The sequence below is a fragment of the Salvelinus fontinalis genome, chromosome 5 (genome assembly GCF_029448725.1).
Source record: "Salvelinus fontinalis isolate EN_2023a chromosome 5, ASM2944872v1, whole genome shotgun sequence".
Lineage (NCBI taxonomy): Eukaryota > Metazoa > Chordata > Actinopteri > Salmoniformes > Salmonidae > Salvelinus > Salvelinus fontinalis.
The window spans coordinates 26960606-26979859 of NC_074669.1; the positions used below are offsets into that span (position 1 = coordinate 26960606).

The 19254-nt window shown below is 40.3% G+C and overlaps 1 protein-coding gene across 2 annotated transcripts in view; it reads right to left on the reverse strand.

Annotated features, from left to right (window-relative positions):
- LOC129855423 (regulator of G-protein signaling 8-like) overlaps positions 1-18860 on the reverse strand; it is a 21002-nt gene extending 2142 nt beyond the window's left edge. Inside the window, exons 1-3 of one of the 2 annotated variants that reach the window (XM_055923074.1) lie at positions 18666-18860; positions 4925-5029; positions 2097-2158 (exon numbers count right to left, since the gene is read on the reverse strand). In XM_055923074.1, the coding sequence (XP_055779049.1) occupies positions 2097-2158; positions 4925-5025 (163 nt within the window). In that variant the 5' untranslated portion in view covers positions 5026-5029; positions 18666-18860. Of the gene's footprint in view, positions 1-2096; positions 2159-4924; positions 5038-18665 lie in introns of those variants that run through there. The other variant, XM_055923073.1, reaches the window with a different exon arrangement.
- Positions 18861-19254: the final 394 nt, after the last annotated feature.

The window sequence follows — 19254 nt, forward strand, 5'->3', positions numbered from 1 at the left end:
TTTCCCTCCCTCCCTCCCTCCCTCTCTCTTTTCTCTTGCATTTATTTGCTTAACATTTGCCCAGCAGCAGCAGTAGAGTAGTCCATCAGGCCCTGTCGCCAACATTACTCACACACTCTCACTACACACTGGTTATAGGAAAATCACCAGGGACACTGAGACTGCATGCAGCCTTGTCAACAGACAGTGTTCAAAATAAAATGACATTGAACTTAGCTTGGAGGAAGATTCTCTCGCCCTGCTTTATTCTTAAAATATGTGTCCCAAAAAATATACAAAAATCCTGAGCTTACTTATATCTCCTAGATTTAGTACAGACACTTTAAAACCTTATTCCTTATGACCTTATTCCTTATGACTGTCTTTTTTCCCATTTATGAATGTGTTATTCAATGCGTTTGTATGGGCTGTAGTTGTAAAGACCAAATTCAATATTCTATCAAATAATGTTTAATTTTAACCTTTTGTTTTACCTAAAGGGGTGCTAAAATTCTAAATCAAATAGCTCAATTATCCACGGTATGACCATCTTAAAACAATTCCATATATTAGCTTATATTTTTATTGGTTTAAATTAGCCTCTTTAGGAATAGGCTATTATGTGGTAGTCAAGCAAAGGCCTTCCAATGTCTGAATGTACTGTAGGTCAGTGTTCATTTCTCACTCTCATTCGATTGTCCTTACAGAATACAGAAATACACTACACAGAGAGAGCTGATGTACACATAAAGATTATAATTGAATATTGAAAAACATAGACATAGATTTAGTTCAGCATCAAGGTCTCTTTACTCATTGCCAAGTCGCAGTTTTAAATGAGAACTTCTCAACTGGCCTACCTGGTAAAATGAAGGTGAAATCATAAAAAAAATTGTGTTCGGCGAAACCGGTTACAAAATTGTTTCCCTTTGTCCCCTTCTGTCTGAGGACAATATTTGTCAATTCCAGGAACAAGCAGACTGAGATCCTAGACTTTCATGCAGCTAGGGTCATAAGAGGTAACGTGTGGATGTGACGTCAAACCATGATTGACGTTTACACCAATTTTTCTATGTTATACAACAGCACCACCTGTTAAAGAGTTAGTAGAAGGGTCTACAGTATCCTGTATAATATGCTTGATTAACTCAATAGAGACAAATGCTAATTTGAAACATCCACACATTACATTACAAATGCCCATTAAGATAACATTACCATATGATTTGAGTTGTGAGTATATCTCTAGTTAGGACAAAATATTATAGTAATATTAAAAAACAGATGTTGTTCATTGACGCACTGCAAAATGAAAAATGCAAATAAACAGAACTAAAGTCAAGGTCGGTCATCTGTCTTCCTACTGTGCAGTCTAATTTTCCGCTCCCTGTGGAGAGCCTATAGCTATCACTCCTTTTTTTGTCCTTTTTGTCAGGTTCTCTAGTGAGAGTGTATGTGTGAGTGAGAGAGAGAACACTGACAGTCTCTTCAGATGGCCTGTTATTATGAACACACTTAACCCTGTCACGTGTGTGTGTGCCTGCACGTGAACTATATATGTGTGTGTGTGTGTGTGTGTGTGTGTGTGTGTGTGTGTGTGTGTGTGTGTGTGTGTGTGTGTGTGTGTGTGTGTGTGTGTGTGTGTGTGTGTGTGTGTGTGTGTGTTTGCATGTGTGTATTTGCACATGAACATGTGTATTTTTGTGTAATCCACAGAGAAGGTCACAACCAAGAGTGTGACTCATTGTGTGTTGAGGAGTAACACAATGAGTCACACATCAATAACCGGATCTTACATAAGAAGGGATTAGGGGGAAAGAAATGGACTGATGTGGGGAGCCATCCTCAGATAGGAAACAGAAAGACAATCATCTTGTCAAAGGAAATAGAGAGGCAATCATGTTTTCAAAGGGAACAGAATGGGACTGAGGAAAACATGTAATCCGTACAGTTGTGTGGTTTGCTTCTATCCTTTCGCTAACAATGGCACGGGCAGTTTTTTAGAGGGGTTGGTTGATAAAAATAAAATATTATTTCCTCCTTATTTTGGTTCAATTTCTCTTATCTAACTCTAAGGAGAAGGATTGACTGATACTTGTCAATAAAAAGGGACTTACACTTGTTCGACAGAAGAACATCGAAGGAATCTGCCCATAGAACGACTTCATCTTTTGACAGCCTTAAAGAAAAGACAGAAAGATACAGTGACATGTTTTCAAATGTGTATGCAACCATGCAGATAAAGGCAATTCAACACGCATTAACAGTTTTAGAGGTTGCTCTAAAAGAGTCTACACCATCTATCGTGTAGTCTTATTATATACAGCTGAAGTCAGAAGTTTACATACACCTTAGCCAAATACAGTTAAACTGAGTTTATCACAATTCCTGACATTTAATCTGAGTAAACATTCCCTGTTTTAGGTCAGTTGGGATCACCATTTTATTTTAAGAATGTGAGATGTCAGAATAATAGTAGAGAGAATGATTTATTTCAGCTTTTCTTTCTTTCATCATATTCCCAGTGGGTCAGAAATCTACATATTCTCAATTAGTATTTGGTAGCATTGTCATTAAATTGTTTAAATTAGGCCAAACGTTGTGGGTAGCCTTCCACAAGCTTCCCACAATAAATTGGGTGAATTTTGGCCCATTCCTCCTGACAGGGCTGGTGTATCTGAGTCAGGTTTGTAGGCCTCCTTACTCGCACACGCTTTTTCAGTTCTGACCACACATTTTCTATGGGATTGAGGTCAGGGTTTTGTGATGGCCACTCCAGTACCTTGACTTTGTTGTCCTTAAGCCATTTTGTCACAATTTTGGAAATATGCTTGGGGTCATTGTCCATTTGGAAGACCCATTTACGACCAAGCTTTAACTTCCTGACTGATGTCTTGAGATGTTGCTTAAATATATCCACATAATTTTCCTCCCTCAATGACATCTATTTTGTGAAGTGCACAAGTCCCTCCTGCAGCAAAGCACCCCCACAACATGATGCTGCCACCCCCGTGCTTCACGGTTGGGATGATGTTCTTTGGCTTGCAACCCTCCCCCTTTTTCTTCCAAACATAATGATGGTCATTATGGCCAAACAGTTCTATTTTTGTTTCATCAGACCAGAGAACATTTCTCCAAAAAGTACAATCTTTGTCCCCATGTGCAGTTGCAAACCGTAGTCTGTTTTTTATGGAGGTTTTGGAGCAGTGGCTTCTTCCTTGCTGAGCGGCCTTTCAGGTTATGTTGATTATAGGACTCATTTTACTGTGGATATAGATAGTTTTGTACCCGTTTCCTCCAGCATCTTCACAAGGTCCTTTGCTGTTTTTCTGGGATTGATTTGCACTTTTTGCACCAAAGTATGTTCATCTCTAGGAGACAGAACGTGTGTCCTTCCTGAACGGTATGACGGCTGCGTGGTCCCATGGTGATTATACTTGCGTACTATTGTTTGTACAAATGAATGTGGTACCTTCAGGCGTTTGGAAATTGCTCCTAAGGATGAACCAGACTTTGAGGTCTACAATTTTTTTCTGAGGTCTTGGCTGATTTCTTTTGATTTTCTCATGACGTCAAGCAAAGAGGAATTTTCCAAGATGTTTAAAGGCACAGTCAACTTAGTGTATGTAAACTTCTGACCCACTGGAATTGTGATACAGTGAATTATAGGTGAAATAATCTGTCTGTAAACAATTGTTGTAAAAAATTACTTGTGTCATGCAAAAAGTAGATGTCCTTACCGACTTGCCAAAACTATAGTTTGTTAAAACCTCTAGCGCCAGGGGTCAGAATTGTTTTTTATTTTTTAAATAATGTACCCAAGGTAAACAGACATTTTCTCTGGCCCAGATCGTAGAATATACATATAATTTACATATTAGGATAGAAAACACTCCAAAGTTTCCAAAACTGTCAAAATATTGTCTGTGAGAAAAAAAATACTTATTCTGCAAGCGAAATCCAGAGAAAAAGTAACCCGGATGTTATAATTTTTTTTTTTTTATCTTTGTTTCCTGGCCCGTCTAACCTCCATTTAAAGGGTTATCAACCAGATTCTTTTTCCATTGGCTTCCTCAGGCTGTGACCAGGCTTTAGACGTAGTTTCAGGCTTTTTTTTGGAAAAATGAGCGAGATGTTTCAAAAGAGGTCAGGTGTCCTCTGAATATTTCCTGCGCGCGCGGGAGGAGGTCTCCATTTTCCTTTTCTCTCTTAATGAATAGGTTATGCTCCGGTTGAAATATTATCGATTATGTTTGTTAAAGACAACCTGAGGTTTGATTATAAAAAACATTTGAAATGTTTCTACGACCTTTTCGGATACTTTTTGGGATTTGTCGAACGGAACACGGCTTTTTTTCTCTCAAAATAATGTGCAACCCAAATGGCGTTTTTTTGTGATAAAAGTAATATTTATTGAGCAAAAAGAACATTTGTTGTGTAACTGGGAGTCTCGTGAGTGGAAACACCCGAAGATTATCTAAGGTAAGCGATTCATTTTATTGCTTTTTACACTTTCGTGACCATGCTGATTTGGGGCTAGCTGATGTAGCATTGAAAGCTACACTCACAAAAGCTTGGATTTCTTTCGCTGTAAAATATATTTTCAAAATCTGACACAATAGGTGGATTAACAACAAGCTAAGCTGTGTTTTGGTATATTTCACTTGTGGTTGCATGATTATAAATATTTGTAGTAATATTTTTGAATTTGGCGCCCTGCAATTCAGCGGTTGTTTAGGAAAGTGAACCCGTATTCGGTATCCATAGCGCAGAAAAGTTAACAAGAAACAACAAGAAATTTGTGGTTGAAAAACTAAACCTAAGTGTATGTAAACTTCCGACTTTAACTGTATGACATATTTCTGGCATTGCGAGTAATAATACCTACATTCTATATCAATGGGAGGGACTGGAACAATGTCATCTGATGAAAATATCTACTTACTTTCGGCATCTGGTGGCCCTGTCCTGGGCAGGGGGCAGGAACTCAGTGAAGTCGGAGTATGAGTCAGAGTTATTGGACAGGCAGCCTAGTCTGGTCTTCATGGTTCTACTCATATGAATGGGAGAATGGAATAGAAGCACACAAGAAAGTACCTCTCCTGATTACTGATCACATGACATGAAAACCTATGATATCAAATTTAGACTGTCCTTTGATGTAGAAATTCATCTTCACAGCTTCTTTTTAACTAACCAACATGTACACCTACAGCTCAAAACATAGTCTTCTAGGAAAGTGCTCAGATCTAAACCTCCTCCCTATAGTCACTATGCTGATGGGTCAGTCATGAGCAAGGCCACGGCCTGTGGATCAGTGTATTGATCCATCCAATGACTACATAATTAAATGTTTGCATCCAGGTGCTCAGATGTTGGAAGTGGGAGAGCACAGTTTCAGGATGTGCCTCATGAAGTTTACTAAAACATCACATCACTTCACATTTGTTTAAGATGCACCGACCTGATGACACATAATTTGCCTTTGACATATTTCTGCTTACTCACTCACTCATATCACACAATCAATCTGTTCAATGTTTTTTCTATGGTGTATCATGGACACAGGTTGTTGATGTAATCATCAAATGAATGAAATGGCCAGTAATGTCCTACCTGACTTATCAAACAGTAACGTTTCATATAGTGACCTATTGGCCAGCTGCTGTAGGATTGGACAGATCAGACAGACTGACATATTGATGGATCTGATTAGAGTCATTGCTCTAAAGAGACACACCAGATAGACATAGAAAGCAGGTGTAGCTCCATATGGAGAAGCCAACGTGAATACCCATCAGCTAGCCACCAGAGAACATCCAATCTGGATAGTAAGCCTCAAGCCTCTCTACCATGCACCTATTTCCCCTGATAACACACACACCAAACACACCAAGCACTGCTGTGAGTGCTCAATATGAGTGCTCAATATGCCAAAATGGAATGAGAGGTATGAGTTCCCCCATCTTTAGTTAGTTACATCAGTGACATGATCTCCATCCCACCGGCAGGGTAAACTGTTAGAGTACCCAGTTTTGCTTTGCCTCTTGGTGTTATTGGAATGGTCAGTCAAGTTTCTGTAATCCAAGGACTCCTCTTAAATAACTGGTGTTTGCTGTATTTCTCTGCTGGCGCATAAAGAGAGGGGTTGTTGGAAAGAAATAGAGTCTTGTCTTTTTATTTATGAACAATAGGGTAGTTAGTGTAAGTGTTACTTCCTTTGGTGATCATTACGCTAAAGCCAGATGCCACCGGCAGTCCCACTACAATATCAACAAACTGCTTGTATCACAAAAGCTTTTCCTTTTTCAATAGGCTTGATCCCTACAGGCCACTACATTGCAAAACAATAGATATTGTTGGTTAAGATGGTTTAGTTGGATGGAACATGGTGCTGCTAGAAACACTGAGGTTGTTGGTTTGATTCATGAATGTACATACTGAATATATGAGTTAATTCTAGGTCACTTTGGATAAAATTGTCTGCTAAAATATATTATATTACTATTGTATTTCAGCATCTATCTAAGCTAACACTTCCTCTACAGAGAAACATTGGTGGGTGTGGAGGAGACGTCATGGAGGATTGTTTTGGCGTCTGCTGTAATTGGCAAAATTGCATGCAAAAATTACTTTAATAGGCCTTCTCATCATGCATGCTCTTAAGATTCCACTCATAGATTCCATCTAGGCAGAGCGGGTTTATTAGAATGCTTTGTGTGTGTGTGTGTTGTGTGTGTGTTTGTGTGTGTGTTAAATTCAGGCTGTAACACAACAAAATGTGGAAAAATTCAAGGGGTGTGAATACTTTCTGAAGGCACTGTAGGTAGAGAACATTGAACAGAACAAGACTGTGTAAATTACTCCATTTGGACAAAATTGCAGATATAACCTTATAGTCCCAAGCTCTCGAAATGTCCCTTGACTATCAACAGATCAGATCAGTATGGAAATCAGCTGTGATAATTCCCCAAGATCCCTAAACTGAAAGTCCTCAACGATTATAGACCTGTTGCCCTCACGTCAATAGAGATAATAACAGAACAGCTGTTGGACCCCCTCCAATTCACCTACAAAGCAGCGCGGATTACAGAGGACACTGTTATTCTTCATGCACATCCTGCACCAGCACTTGGACATACCAAAATCATATGCCTGGATTCTGATCATGGACTTCTCTTCAGCATTCAACACCATTCAACCACATCTCCTTTTGCAGAAACTTATGGACAACAGCTACATCATCAGATGGGTTGACAGCGTCCTGAATAACCGCACTCAAACAGTGATGGTGAACTCTGCACTTTCCCATTCCATACCCAGCAACACAGGTGTCCACAAGGAAGTGTCATTTGACCAGTTCTCTTCACATTGTATACAAATTACACAAAGCTATGCACCGGACTGCCACACCATCAAATTTGCAGATGGCGCAGCCATGGTCGGACTAATGTCAGGCATTCAAGAACACAACTACAGACAAGAAATGAACACGTTCACAGAATGGAGCAACAATCACTACAGCTAGACGTCCCCCAAAAATATATATATATCTTCGACTTCCAAACAAAAGCTGAGGATCTGGAACCGGTCAAAATCAACATGGAAAATATCGACACTGTAAAAGCATACCACTACCTGGGAACAATCATCGACTCTACACTAACCTGGAATTCTAACACAAAATCGTTATTCAAAAAAGTACAAAGACCTCACTTCCTCAGTAAAATTCCATGTTTAGAACACAATACTCCATCTCTTCTATAAGGCATTCATCTAAAGCATTCTCACCTTCTGTTTCCTTGGCTGGTATGGTTCACTCTCAATAACAAACACCCACACAATTCGCAAAACTGTCAACATTTCAAGCAAAGTCTGCCCTGTCAAGTGCCAAAGCATATCATCCTTCTATAAAACCAGAACCATCTACAAAACCAGACACATCAATAAAGACATCACACACCTGCTGTACAACCAGTGCCAAACATTACAGTCCGGCCAAAGACTCAAAATCCCACTCTACAGAATTCCAACCAAAAACAGATTCCTGAACACATAAATCAAATTTTCAAATCAAATCAAACATTTTATTTGTCACATGCTTTGTAAAGAATAGGTGTAGACTAACAGTGAAATGCTCACTTACGGGCCCTTCCCAACAATGCAGAGAGAAAAATAAAAACCAAATAATAACACAACGAATAAATACACAATGAGTAACGATAACTTAGCTATATACACAGGTTACCAGTTCCGAGTAGATGTGCCAAAGTACGAGGTCATTGAGGTACAGTAGATCAAGTTGAAGTCGGAAGTTAACATACAATTAGGTTGGAGTCTTTAAAACACAATTTTCAACCACACCACAAATGTAATTTTAACAAACTATAGTTTTGACAAGTCGGTTAGGACATCTACTTTGTGCATGACACAAGTCATTTTTCCAACAATTGTTTATAAACTGATTATTTCCCTTAGAATTCACTGTATCACAATTCCAGTGGTTCAGAAGTTTATATACTGTACACTAAGTTGACTGTGCCTTTAAACAGCTTAGGAAATTCTAGAAAATGATGTCATGGCTTTAGAAGCTTCTGATAGGCTAATTGACATCATTTGAGTCAATTGGAGGTGTACCTGTGGATGTATTTCAAGGCCTACCTTCAAACTCTAGCTTGACATCATGGGAAAATCAAAAGAAATCAGCCAAGACCTCAGAAAATAAATTGTAGACGTCTACAAGTCTGGTTCATCCTTGGCAGCAATTTCCAAACGCCTGAAGGTACCACGTTCATTTGTGCAAACAATAGTACGCAAGTATAAACACCATGGGACCACGCAGCCTTCATACCGCTCAGGAAGGAGACACGTTCTGTCTCCTAGAGATTAACATACTTTTGTGCGAAAAGTGCAAATCAATCCCAGAAAAACAGCAAAGGTCCCTGTGAAGATGCTGGAGGAAACAGGTACAAAAGTATCTATATCCACAGTAAAACGAGTCCTATTTTCGACATAACCTGCAAGACCACTCCGCAAGGAGGAAGCCACTGCTCCAAAACCGCCATAAAAAAGCCAGACTACGGTTTGCAACTGCAAATGGGAACAAAGATCGTACTTTTTTGAGAAATGTCCTCTGGTCTGATGAAACAAAAATAGAACTGTTGGGGCGGTATGCGAATTGGAGTGGGTCCAGGGTGTCTAGGATAATAATATTGATGTGAGCCACGACCAGCCTTTCAAAGCATTTCATGGTTACAGATGTGAGTGCTACGGGGCTATAGTAATTTAGATAGGTAACCTTGGCGTGTTTGGCACAGGGACTGTGGTCGTCTGCTTGAAACATTTAGGTATTACAGACTGGGTCAGTGAGAGGTTGAACATGTCAGTGAAGATACCCGCCAGCTGCATGCTCTGCATCCTGGTAATCTTACTTGCGCTGCAGCCTTGTGAACACTAACCTGTTTAAAGGTCCTATTAACATCGGCTACGGAGAGCGAGATCACACAGTCATCCAGAACTGCTGGTGCTCTCATGCATGGTTCAGTGTTGCTCACCTCAAAGCGAGGCATTTAGATCATCTGGTAAGCTCATGTCACTGGACAGCTAACGGCTGGGTTTCCCTTTGTAATCCGTGATCGTTTGCAAGTCCTGTTACATCCGACAAGCATCAGATCCTTTAGTAGGATTCGATCTTTGTCCTGTATTGAAGACTTGCCTGTTTGATGGCTTGTCGGAGGTCGTAGCAGCACCCGGATGGATGTCCCACTCCTTGAAAGTGTCAGCTTTAGCCTTTGGCTCAGTGAGGATGTTGCCTGTAATCCACATATTTGTTTGGGATATGTACATACGGTCACTGTGGGGACAACGTTGTCGATGCACTTATTAATAAAGCCAGTGATTGTGGTGGTAAATAGACAGCTATGAAAAATATAGATAAACTCTTGGTAAATAATATACAGCTTATGATGAGGTATTCTGACTCAAGTGAGCAAAAACTCAAGACTTCCTTAATATTAGAGATCGTGTTCCAGCTGTTGTTAACAAAGACACACTGCTCCCCCTCTCAGCTTACCTGTTTATACTTGTTGTGTGTATGTACTGACATTTATGTGTACCTAATAGATGCACACACACACACACTACATGTAAATGTTTTAAATGTATGTAAATTGTAAAGTATTTTGTCTGTAATGTCTTTTTCGTTATGTGTCGGACGCCAGTAAGACTAGCTGTCTCCATTTTGGTCGGCTAATGGGGACCCTAATAAATCTAAATCAAACCCGAGACTGCCGTCCGATCTTGACCATGCATGGAAACATGATCACAAGAACTGTTCGTTGGGAGCTTCATGAAATGGGTTTCCATGGCCGCACAGCCGCACTCAAGCCTAAAATCACCATGTTCAATACCAAGCATCGGCTGGAGTGATGTGAAGCTCGCCGCCATTGGACACTGGAGCCGTTTTCCACATTTTATTACATTACATATTCTAAAATTGATTTTAAAAACTGCAGAAATCTACCCACAATACCCCATAATGAGAAAGCGAAGAAAAAAAAAGAAAAAAAAAATGTTGCTAAATTGTTAAATATAAAAAACGGAAATACCTTATTTATATAAGTATTCATACCCTTTGCTATGAGACTCAAAATTGAGCTCAGGTGCATCCTGTTTCCATCGATCATCCTTGAGATGTTTCTACAACTTGATTACCTGTCCACCTGTGGTAAATTCAATTGACTGGACATGATTTGGAAAGCCACACACCTTTCTATATACCCTCCCACAGTTGACAGTGCATGTCAGAGCAAATCGGGAGAGAAGGGCCTTGGTCATGGAGGTGAACAAGAACCCACCCAATGGTCACTCTGACAGAGCTCTAGAGTTCCTCTGTGGAGATGGGAGAACCTTCCTGAAGGTCATCCAGCAGCACTCCAATCAGGCCTTTATGGCAGAATAGCCAGACGGAACCCACTCCTCAGTAAAAGGCACATGACAGCCTGCTTGAAGTTTGCCAAAAGGCACTTAAAGACTTTCAGACCATGAGCAACAAGATTCTTTCGTCTGATGAAACCAAAGATTGAACTCTTTGGCCTGAATTCCAAGCGTCACGTCTGGAGGAAACCTGGCACCATCCCTACGGTGAAGCACGGTGCTGGCAGCATCATGCTGTGATGTTTTTCAGCGGCAGGGACTGGGAGACTAGTCAGAATCGAGGCAAAGATGAACGGAGCAAAGTACAGAGAGATCCTTGATGAAAACCTGCTCCAGAGCGCTCAGGACCTGGGGCGAAGGCTCACCTTCCAGCAGGACAACGACCCTAAGCACACAGCGATGACAACGCAGGAGTGGCTTTCAGGACAAGTCTCTGAATGTCCTTGAACCCGATCGAACATCTCTGGAGAGACCTGAAAATAGCTGTGCAGCAACCTGACAGAGCTTGAGAGGATCGGCAGAGGAGAATGGGAGGAACTCCCCAATTATAGGTGTACCAAGCTTGTAGTGTCATACCCAAGAAGACTCTAAAAAACTGTTTTTGCTTAGTCATTATGCAATTTAATCAATTTCAGAATGAGGCAAAATGTGGAAAAGGACAAGGGCTATGAATACTTTGCAAATGCGGTGGTAAATAGACAGCTACGAAAAATATAGATGAAAACATCAGACAAAAAGTATAGATGAAAACTCTCTTGGTAAATAATGTGTGTATGTATCACTGATTCCTGCTAGTAGCTCACAAGTCCCTATGATGTGTCTAGTTATACAGGTTAATAATGTGTGTATGTATCACTGATTCCTGCTAGTAGCTCACAAGTCCCTATGAGGTGTCTAGTTATACAGGTTATGAGCTCTATATGCAATTAGTTGTTGGTAGCGGAGTCGAGAGAACAAGCAAGGTTCAACACGACCACGCTATTTTCCCACACTCATTCTCTGTGGTTCATATTTCGCCCCCAAATGAGCTGTATGTGTCTAGCTCAACGCTTTTCATTCCCTACGGAGGAGTATGGGAATGATACAGTATTGCTGTGCGATACGAGCGCAACATAATTGCCTATTTCATCTCAGAGTTCATACAAAGGCAGAACATATAAACCCAGTTGTTGAAAAACAAAATATTGAACAACAATAAGTATTTTGCATGCCGTGGCCTAATACCAATAGTTCCAAATGATACAGCAAATACAGCGTTATCGTCACCATAAAAGGTGAATGAAGGCGTTTTCCAGGTGGAATTTATATGCTCATTTACGACTGCACAGTTTTACGACAGATCTGATTTATAATGGGAAACATGCTTATGTACTGTATAGGGTGCGCCTAGTTTATAAATCTCTATATTTTTGTACCTGCGCAGACTTTTCAGAAATCTTCATCCAAATTGAGGTTAGTGATCTTTGTTCTGATGTCCAGAAGCTGTTTTCGGTCATAGGATGGCAGAAACATTATGTAAAAAAAAGTTACGATCAGAAAATAAAAAAAATTGCAGAATTGGTCAGGAGCTCGTAAGACAGCAGTTATGCACTGCCATAACTCCAAACTTACAGTATTCATCTATAAGTTTGAAGTACGTCTTGTGACGTGTTGTCTGTAAATGGAGTGTTGTATGTCCTGTGCTTTGATATTGTGTATGTTTGCCAGGAACTGCTGTATGTTGCCAGACAACTTTCCCCTAGAGGGACAATAAAGTATTCAATCAATCAATCTCTGCAGTGGACAGCAGAGCTGTGTTTTCACGTTTTCTCTGCTCTGCAGCGAGCTGAATCTCTTCACCTACTTTGGGTGGGAACACGTGCCTGTCTGCCTGCCTGCAGAGCTTTTTATAAAGTTCTGTGACAAATCTGTGTAGTCAGGGGGAAGCCACTTAATGTTCTATTCAGCCATGCAGCAGGCACAGACTCCTCGAGGGGCTGCTATAAAAAGGATTCCAAATTTGAACTTGTCAGTTGCCTCATGAATTTTTTATATGACAACATTCACAATTCCTTTAAAAGATGTCTGGTTGCTGAAAAGGGATCCTGAAAGTACTGGGTCTAAAAATTCCCTTTGATGTTGTTTTGGTGCTTTACAGTATTTCGATTTTTTTCCTGTGCCATGGTTTTCTTGTTTTTAGTGTGGAGAATGTAGTTGGAGAGCAGATCCTGGTATGTCCATCTGTCAAGGAAACATCACTGGCCTTGACATTTGGCCTTGAACATGTATCGGTTGAAATCAGTGTATTGTTTGTTGGAATACCACTGCAGGGTATAAAACACTGCATGAATAACCAACCTGGTTTCAGAACATTTTATATTATTTTGAACTTATATGATATGTTATGTTTCGCATGGTATGTATTAAATTGTGAATGTCCATCACCAATTTCATTTGATATGTTACGAATTAATTTGTAATATATGTTATGAATATGCAAAACGTACAATATGTTACAAATTTGCTAAAAGTACAGTATTTTACAAATTAGAAAAACTTACAATATGTTACAAATTTGCTAAAAGTACAGTATGTTACAAATTAGAAAAACGTACAATATGTTAGGAATTTGCAAAACATGCAACATGTTAAGAATTTGCTAAATATGTTATATGTTACGAACTTCCAAAAAGTACAATAGGCTATGGGTTAGGGTTAAGGTTAAGTTTAAGAGTTAGGTTGCAGGGTGAAGGGAAGGGTTAATGTTAAGGGAAGGTTTAGCTTACATGTTGAGTAGTTACAAAGTAGCAAGCAGTTGATGAGATTTGAACTCACAATCTTTGGGTTACTAGATGTTTGCGTTTTACACCGAACCATCCACCATGACCAAGCACCCAACTTAAATTTTTTCCTTAATAATCTTAGTGCGGAAATCCCGTTACCGGGATCAAATTCGACAACATCCGATGAAATCGGAGCGCGCCAAATTCAAAATACAAAATCGTAATATTAAACATTCATGAAAATACAAGTGTCTTACATCGTTTAAAAGCTTAACTTCTTGTTAATCCAGCCGCTTTGTTAGATTTCAAAAACTCCTTACGGCGAAAGCATACCATGCGATTATCTGAGGACAGCGCCCCGCAAACAAAAGCATTACAAACATTTTTCAAACAAGCAGAGGCGTCACGAAAGTCAGAAACATCTCACTTTGAGAACACCTTCTTTGACCATTTTACTCGCCCTGGCAGAGCTGGTTAGGCTGTTTTCATGTTATTCAGAGCGTTGGTGACTGTAACTGTGCTTTGCAACAATTGAATTAGACTTGTTTGCTGACGTTTACTGACACCAACCATATTCAACGGGTGTTGAGCGTTCGTAAATTTGTCAGTTATTCTGCGCTCTGGAACACTCAGACGAGAGTGCTCTGAAATTAGAGTAGATAGCCAGATCGAATTTACCAGCTACGTCTATCGACAGTTGTTGCAGTGATATCATGAGCATTCTACTGAAATGGTTACTTGCACAGTGGAGTCTTTTGTTTAGACATGTAGCTAGCTAGCTAAACAATTAACCATAATCCCAACTCATAACGTTACCACCCTGCATGAATCTGCAGGTAGCTTACCAACCAGGTTCAATGTTAGCTGGCTAACATTAGGCTATAACTAACAATGCAAATGACTCTGAGATAAGAATAATATAAATAAACAGATCATACACGTAACGTTAGCTAGCGAGCCAGCCAGCTAACTTAAGCTAGCTAGCTAACAGTACACTTTCATTTGAAATGAAAACGACTTTCTGACAAAATTAGAAACGTGTAATATCTGAAAATGTCGGTAGATAGAGTATCTTTACCCATATACATGGATGGACACTTCTCCCTCTCTATCACAAATGCTATGGTTGCTTTTAGTTTGAATCCGGAGAGAGGTGTTTTATACAACAGCCTTCTGTGTGATCTCTTTTCGACTCCGTCTGCATATTTGCAATCAAACACCAGAATTTTATCCAAAAATCGGTCCTCCAGAAAGTGGAGCGCAACACTCATGCGCTTGTACTATGTGATATCTTTCAAAAAAGCTGAGTTAGAAAGGATTACCCACACATACTGACCAGCTCATGGCTCACCAATCCAAACTCATCTCTCGGCATGCACAGGCCACTCATCATGGCTAGCAGGAAGGTTAGTGCCTTTTTCTGTGGCTAAACCAACTAGCCTCGTAATTTAACAATTGTATTCGTATTTACAGATGGCATACACATTTGATATTAAGGCACATGGAAGTTCACATGTTCCCGAAGGCATTTCTGCCCAAAAACGCATCTGATAAAAAAAGTTCAAATGACTTTCCTGTGAAGTATTGACGCGCGTCATACGCCTAGTTTCCTGAAACGAGTCACATCATACTAAATCAAGTGTCTCTGATTTATGTACAGAATAATACAAAATGCTCTGAGACCAGGTTGAAATAACCACCCTGTTGACTTGGTGCAAGCAGTTTCCCACCATGCAGAGTTTCTCTCTGTTGCTAAAGTACAGTATTATCTAAATGTTGCATTAGGTATGGAGAGAAGCAATTGCTGCAATCACTTATTTCCCGTGTGAGTTAAACATCATGGGAACACTGAATAATTCTGTGTCCTTTTTATTTATTGTGTGTATCTGTGTGTGTGTCTATTTTTGCATAAGGGTATGCGCATGCACACATTTGGATACCGTCTGTGTCCCTGTCCGAAAGATGAGTGCCCCCGCTGAAACCTTCCCAGGCTGTTTTTTGGGCTATTTCTGGCCTTACAGACCTATGCTGCTCTGCTGGCTTTGTTTAAGGCTGGGGTTGTCCGCCTGTCCCTGCCCTGCTCTGTCTATCCATCTATCTGTCTGATGTCCAGTTTGTCTCCGAGGGGCAAACTTGACTCAGTTTGAACTGATTCCATCCTTCTCTGTACCCTCTTTCCATCTCTACCTCATCACTCTCTCTATATCTCTCACATCCCTATTTGTGTACGTGTTGCCACTGCCAACGGTTACCCTTCATGAACATTGTTATGTGGACCCCCAGCTATCATGCTTTTATCCACAGAGGCATTGACCTTACCCTCTCAGGTAATCTAACTCTAAATTTAGCCCTGTTGTCTGTTCTGCAGGCTGCAGCTTGCTGTCTCACTGATGTTCTTGCCTTGTTATGCCAGCTTTGCAGTATACGACACTGAGTGTAGGCTATCTCTATCCACTCTCATAGAGTAGACCTGATCCTGATAAACACATCAGCCCTGATGCATGGCGCACGTCGACAGGCATGGGGTAAAGCCAGAACAGAAGCATCCAGTCTCAGTTCATCAAACTAACACTGTCGATCAATTTTTACCCTAGCTCTCTTCAGGCACAGTGATGTACGATCATATTAATGTCACTTTTGTTCCACAGAGAGGTTGATTTTCATGTGTGCTGCTGCCTAGTAGGCTACGATGGAATCTAATGCACTTATTACCATATCAAATAAGAAAAATTAAGACACACTCGCATGCACACACGCATGCACACCCACGCAAACACACACACACACATTCACTGCCCCCTGGAGGTGGAAGTTGGGGACTGAGGCATATGACACAAGGGCAGTAAGGACCCTGAGCAAGGCCATATACCCATCCAGCCCTGAGCGATGCACAGAGTGGCCATGTTAATGGGGACATTTGGATGTAATATTGGCTAAAAATAACATTGTGCAGAGCATCACAGCATGCAATTTATAATTAAATTTTAAGCTTTCGTTTTCATCTCTCTTTCAGAATCATTGTACGGTTTACAACAAGCACAGACATGTGCTTAGTTATTCAACCTTAGCACAACAAAACTACATTTATTTGTTCATTTGCTCTGGAGTCATGCTCCGTACGGTGATAATACAGCCAGGTCGTTCAAGATTGATGTTGAAATTAAACATCTATCCATGTCCTAAGGATGATGGGAAATGGCTTCAAAGCTTGGGTTGTACTACAACATTGTGGATGGAGGTGGTGGACTCTGGATCAGAAGGTTGTGTGTTTGTTCCCAGCCTCGTACACTGTTTTTTATTTCATTTCTTGAATTTTTGGTTTTAACCTCTAAAAGTTTAAAATGTTGTGGGTGTGGGGTTTTGAAGTGTCTAGGAAATGTAAGAAAGTGAATAAATATTTTTGGGCACATATTTAACACAAAACTTCCTCCATACTTCCATTTGTTTGTATGGGTTAACTTCAGATGAGTCTCGTGACACCATCACGTTCGTGCAAGTCTCCCCTTTCTATAGATCATAATAGTTTGTATGCTAAACCGTTCGGACGATACAGACCTTTAATTGAGAAGACCAATTTTCGGGATGTCTCATGGTCTGACAAACACCGCTGTAGCTTGGCTACCTTCGACTGTAGATGCGGAAGGGCAACATGGGCGGATGAGGTGGATTGAGACGCAGCCCATGCAGATATCTCTATCTTAAACTGACGGATTTTGATGAGGATTTTTTATTGTGTTACTTAGATTGATGCACGTGTGCAACGATAGACTCTTAAGGATGAACCATATCCCAAACCTTAACCGTTCAGAATGAGTGCCAAAACCTAACCCTTAACTTCGAAATTTGACGTTTGGTGAAATGGAACGATACAGACCAACAGGAGCAACAAAAAGGTTTTGGCACTCATTCTCTCATTCGTTTGGAGCAACTACGAAATTTGACATTTAGAGAACGTGGATCAACGTCTAATTATGCAGTGAAACTGTGAGAGCTTGTTGGATAATAACCACTGGGCTGATGATTATGAAGTAGATGATTACAAGTTTGAACATTGCCCTTCTTTTGGTATTTTTTTTTATGTTATTTTCTGCTGAGTCAGAAATTATGCTCTTAATCCTGACTTTAGGTTTTTATGTAATCAATGTATTTGGGGGATTAGGTTTGCAGACCACTCCATCCCGACTGAATAAGCTTGACAGCTCATTCTGTTGAAAGCTTTCACAGTTACTAACCCTTTGTAGGGTCAGTTGGCTTAAAAATACTGTAGCTGTATCTAGATTTAGGTAGCTATAGCTGTTTTCTCTTTCAAATGCACACTTTTTTGGATGTAGATGTTCATATAATGTTTCTGTGTTGAGAGTGGCCAGGCAGAATCTCTGTTTGATTAGGGGCAGGTTTTTGTGTGAAATATGCTGAAGAGGATGGGAGGAGTACTGAGATGTAAGGGACGAGGGAAGAGTGGAGAGATGAGAGGGAGGGAGGGAGCGTTATTGATTATTTCTGTACCCAAGGATGATAAATATTTGTTGGATTTCCCTTGTGTGAGAAATTAAAAAGAGGTGAGATAATGATTGAGATAGAAGTGAGTGAAAGAGAGGTGTTAAACCTGTAGGTCGGATTTGTGGGTGCTTCAAATCCCCTCTGTCTGTAGCTCCTCCACTGTCTGACATTTACTGACACACACGCACACATACATACTACAATTTCTAAATGTGTAAACAATGCACTGCTGATGTAAATAAGCAATAACTTAAACAAAACTATATTTGGAGTAGCAAATAAACTATCCTCTCATGTCTCTAACAGTGTGTTTCCAGATGAAGACAGTTATCTGTCCTGTAAACAAACAGTCTCCATCTTTTCTATTCTGGTGATCAGACACATTGACAGCAGATGTACATACTGACAGTCTGCTTCCCATCCTTTATCCATAGCGGACTTAAGTAATGTATCGAACTACTACTAAGATGAATATGGATGATGTTTTACCTTAGCCCTGTTGTGTATTTGATCAGCGCAGGTGGACACTTTCTCTCTTTTCCTCCCCAGCGTACGTTTGAGAGGAACAAGCCGCTATTTATCCACGTCGGTGTGTGCGTGACTGTGTGTGTGTTTGTCTGTGATGGCACTCCTCTTGTGTGGCGATTATATCTGCTGTTACGGTTACAATTGCCGTAAGTAGGAGGCTAGGAGCCACGCAGCATGCTCATCAGTGTGAAAACGTGGTAGGGGGGAACGGAAACGGGGCGAGGGGGTTAGGAAGAGGGAGAAACAGAGAAGGAGGGAAAGGCAGAGAACATTGTTAATTAATGCACAGGGACCCATACAGAAAATCCACATGATTTCACGTGAACATTCACGTGAAATCCTGTGAAAACTTATTTTTGGAACACTTCACTTGAAATCACATGTTTTCATATGTGTAGTTTCATGTAATCACATGTTGATTTACATGTTGTCACATTAACTTCACATAAGAGCACGTGATCACATGAAAACGTGTGAAAACATTTTTTTGGAACAATTCATATCTGATCGAGTGAAATGCATGTGTTTTTGTGGGAATTCTCTGAAGACA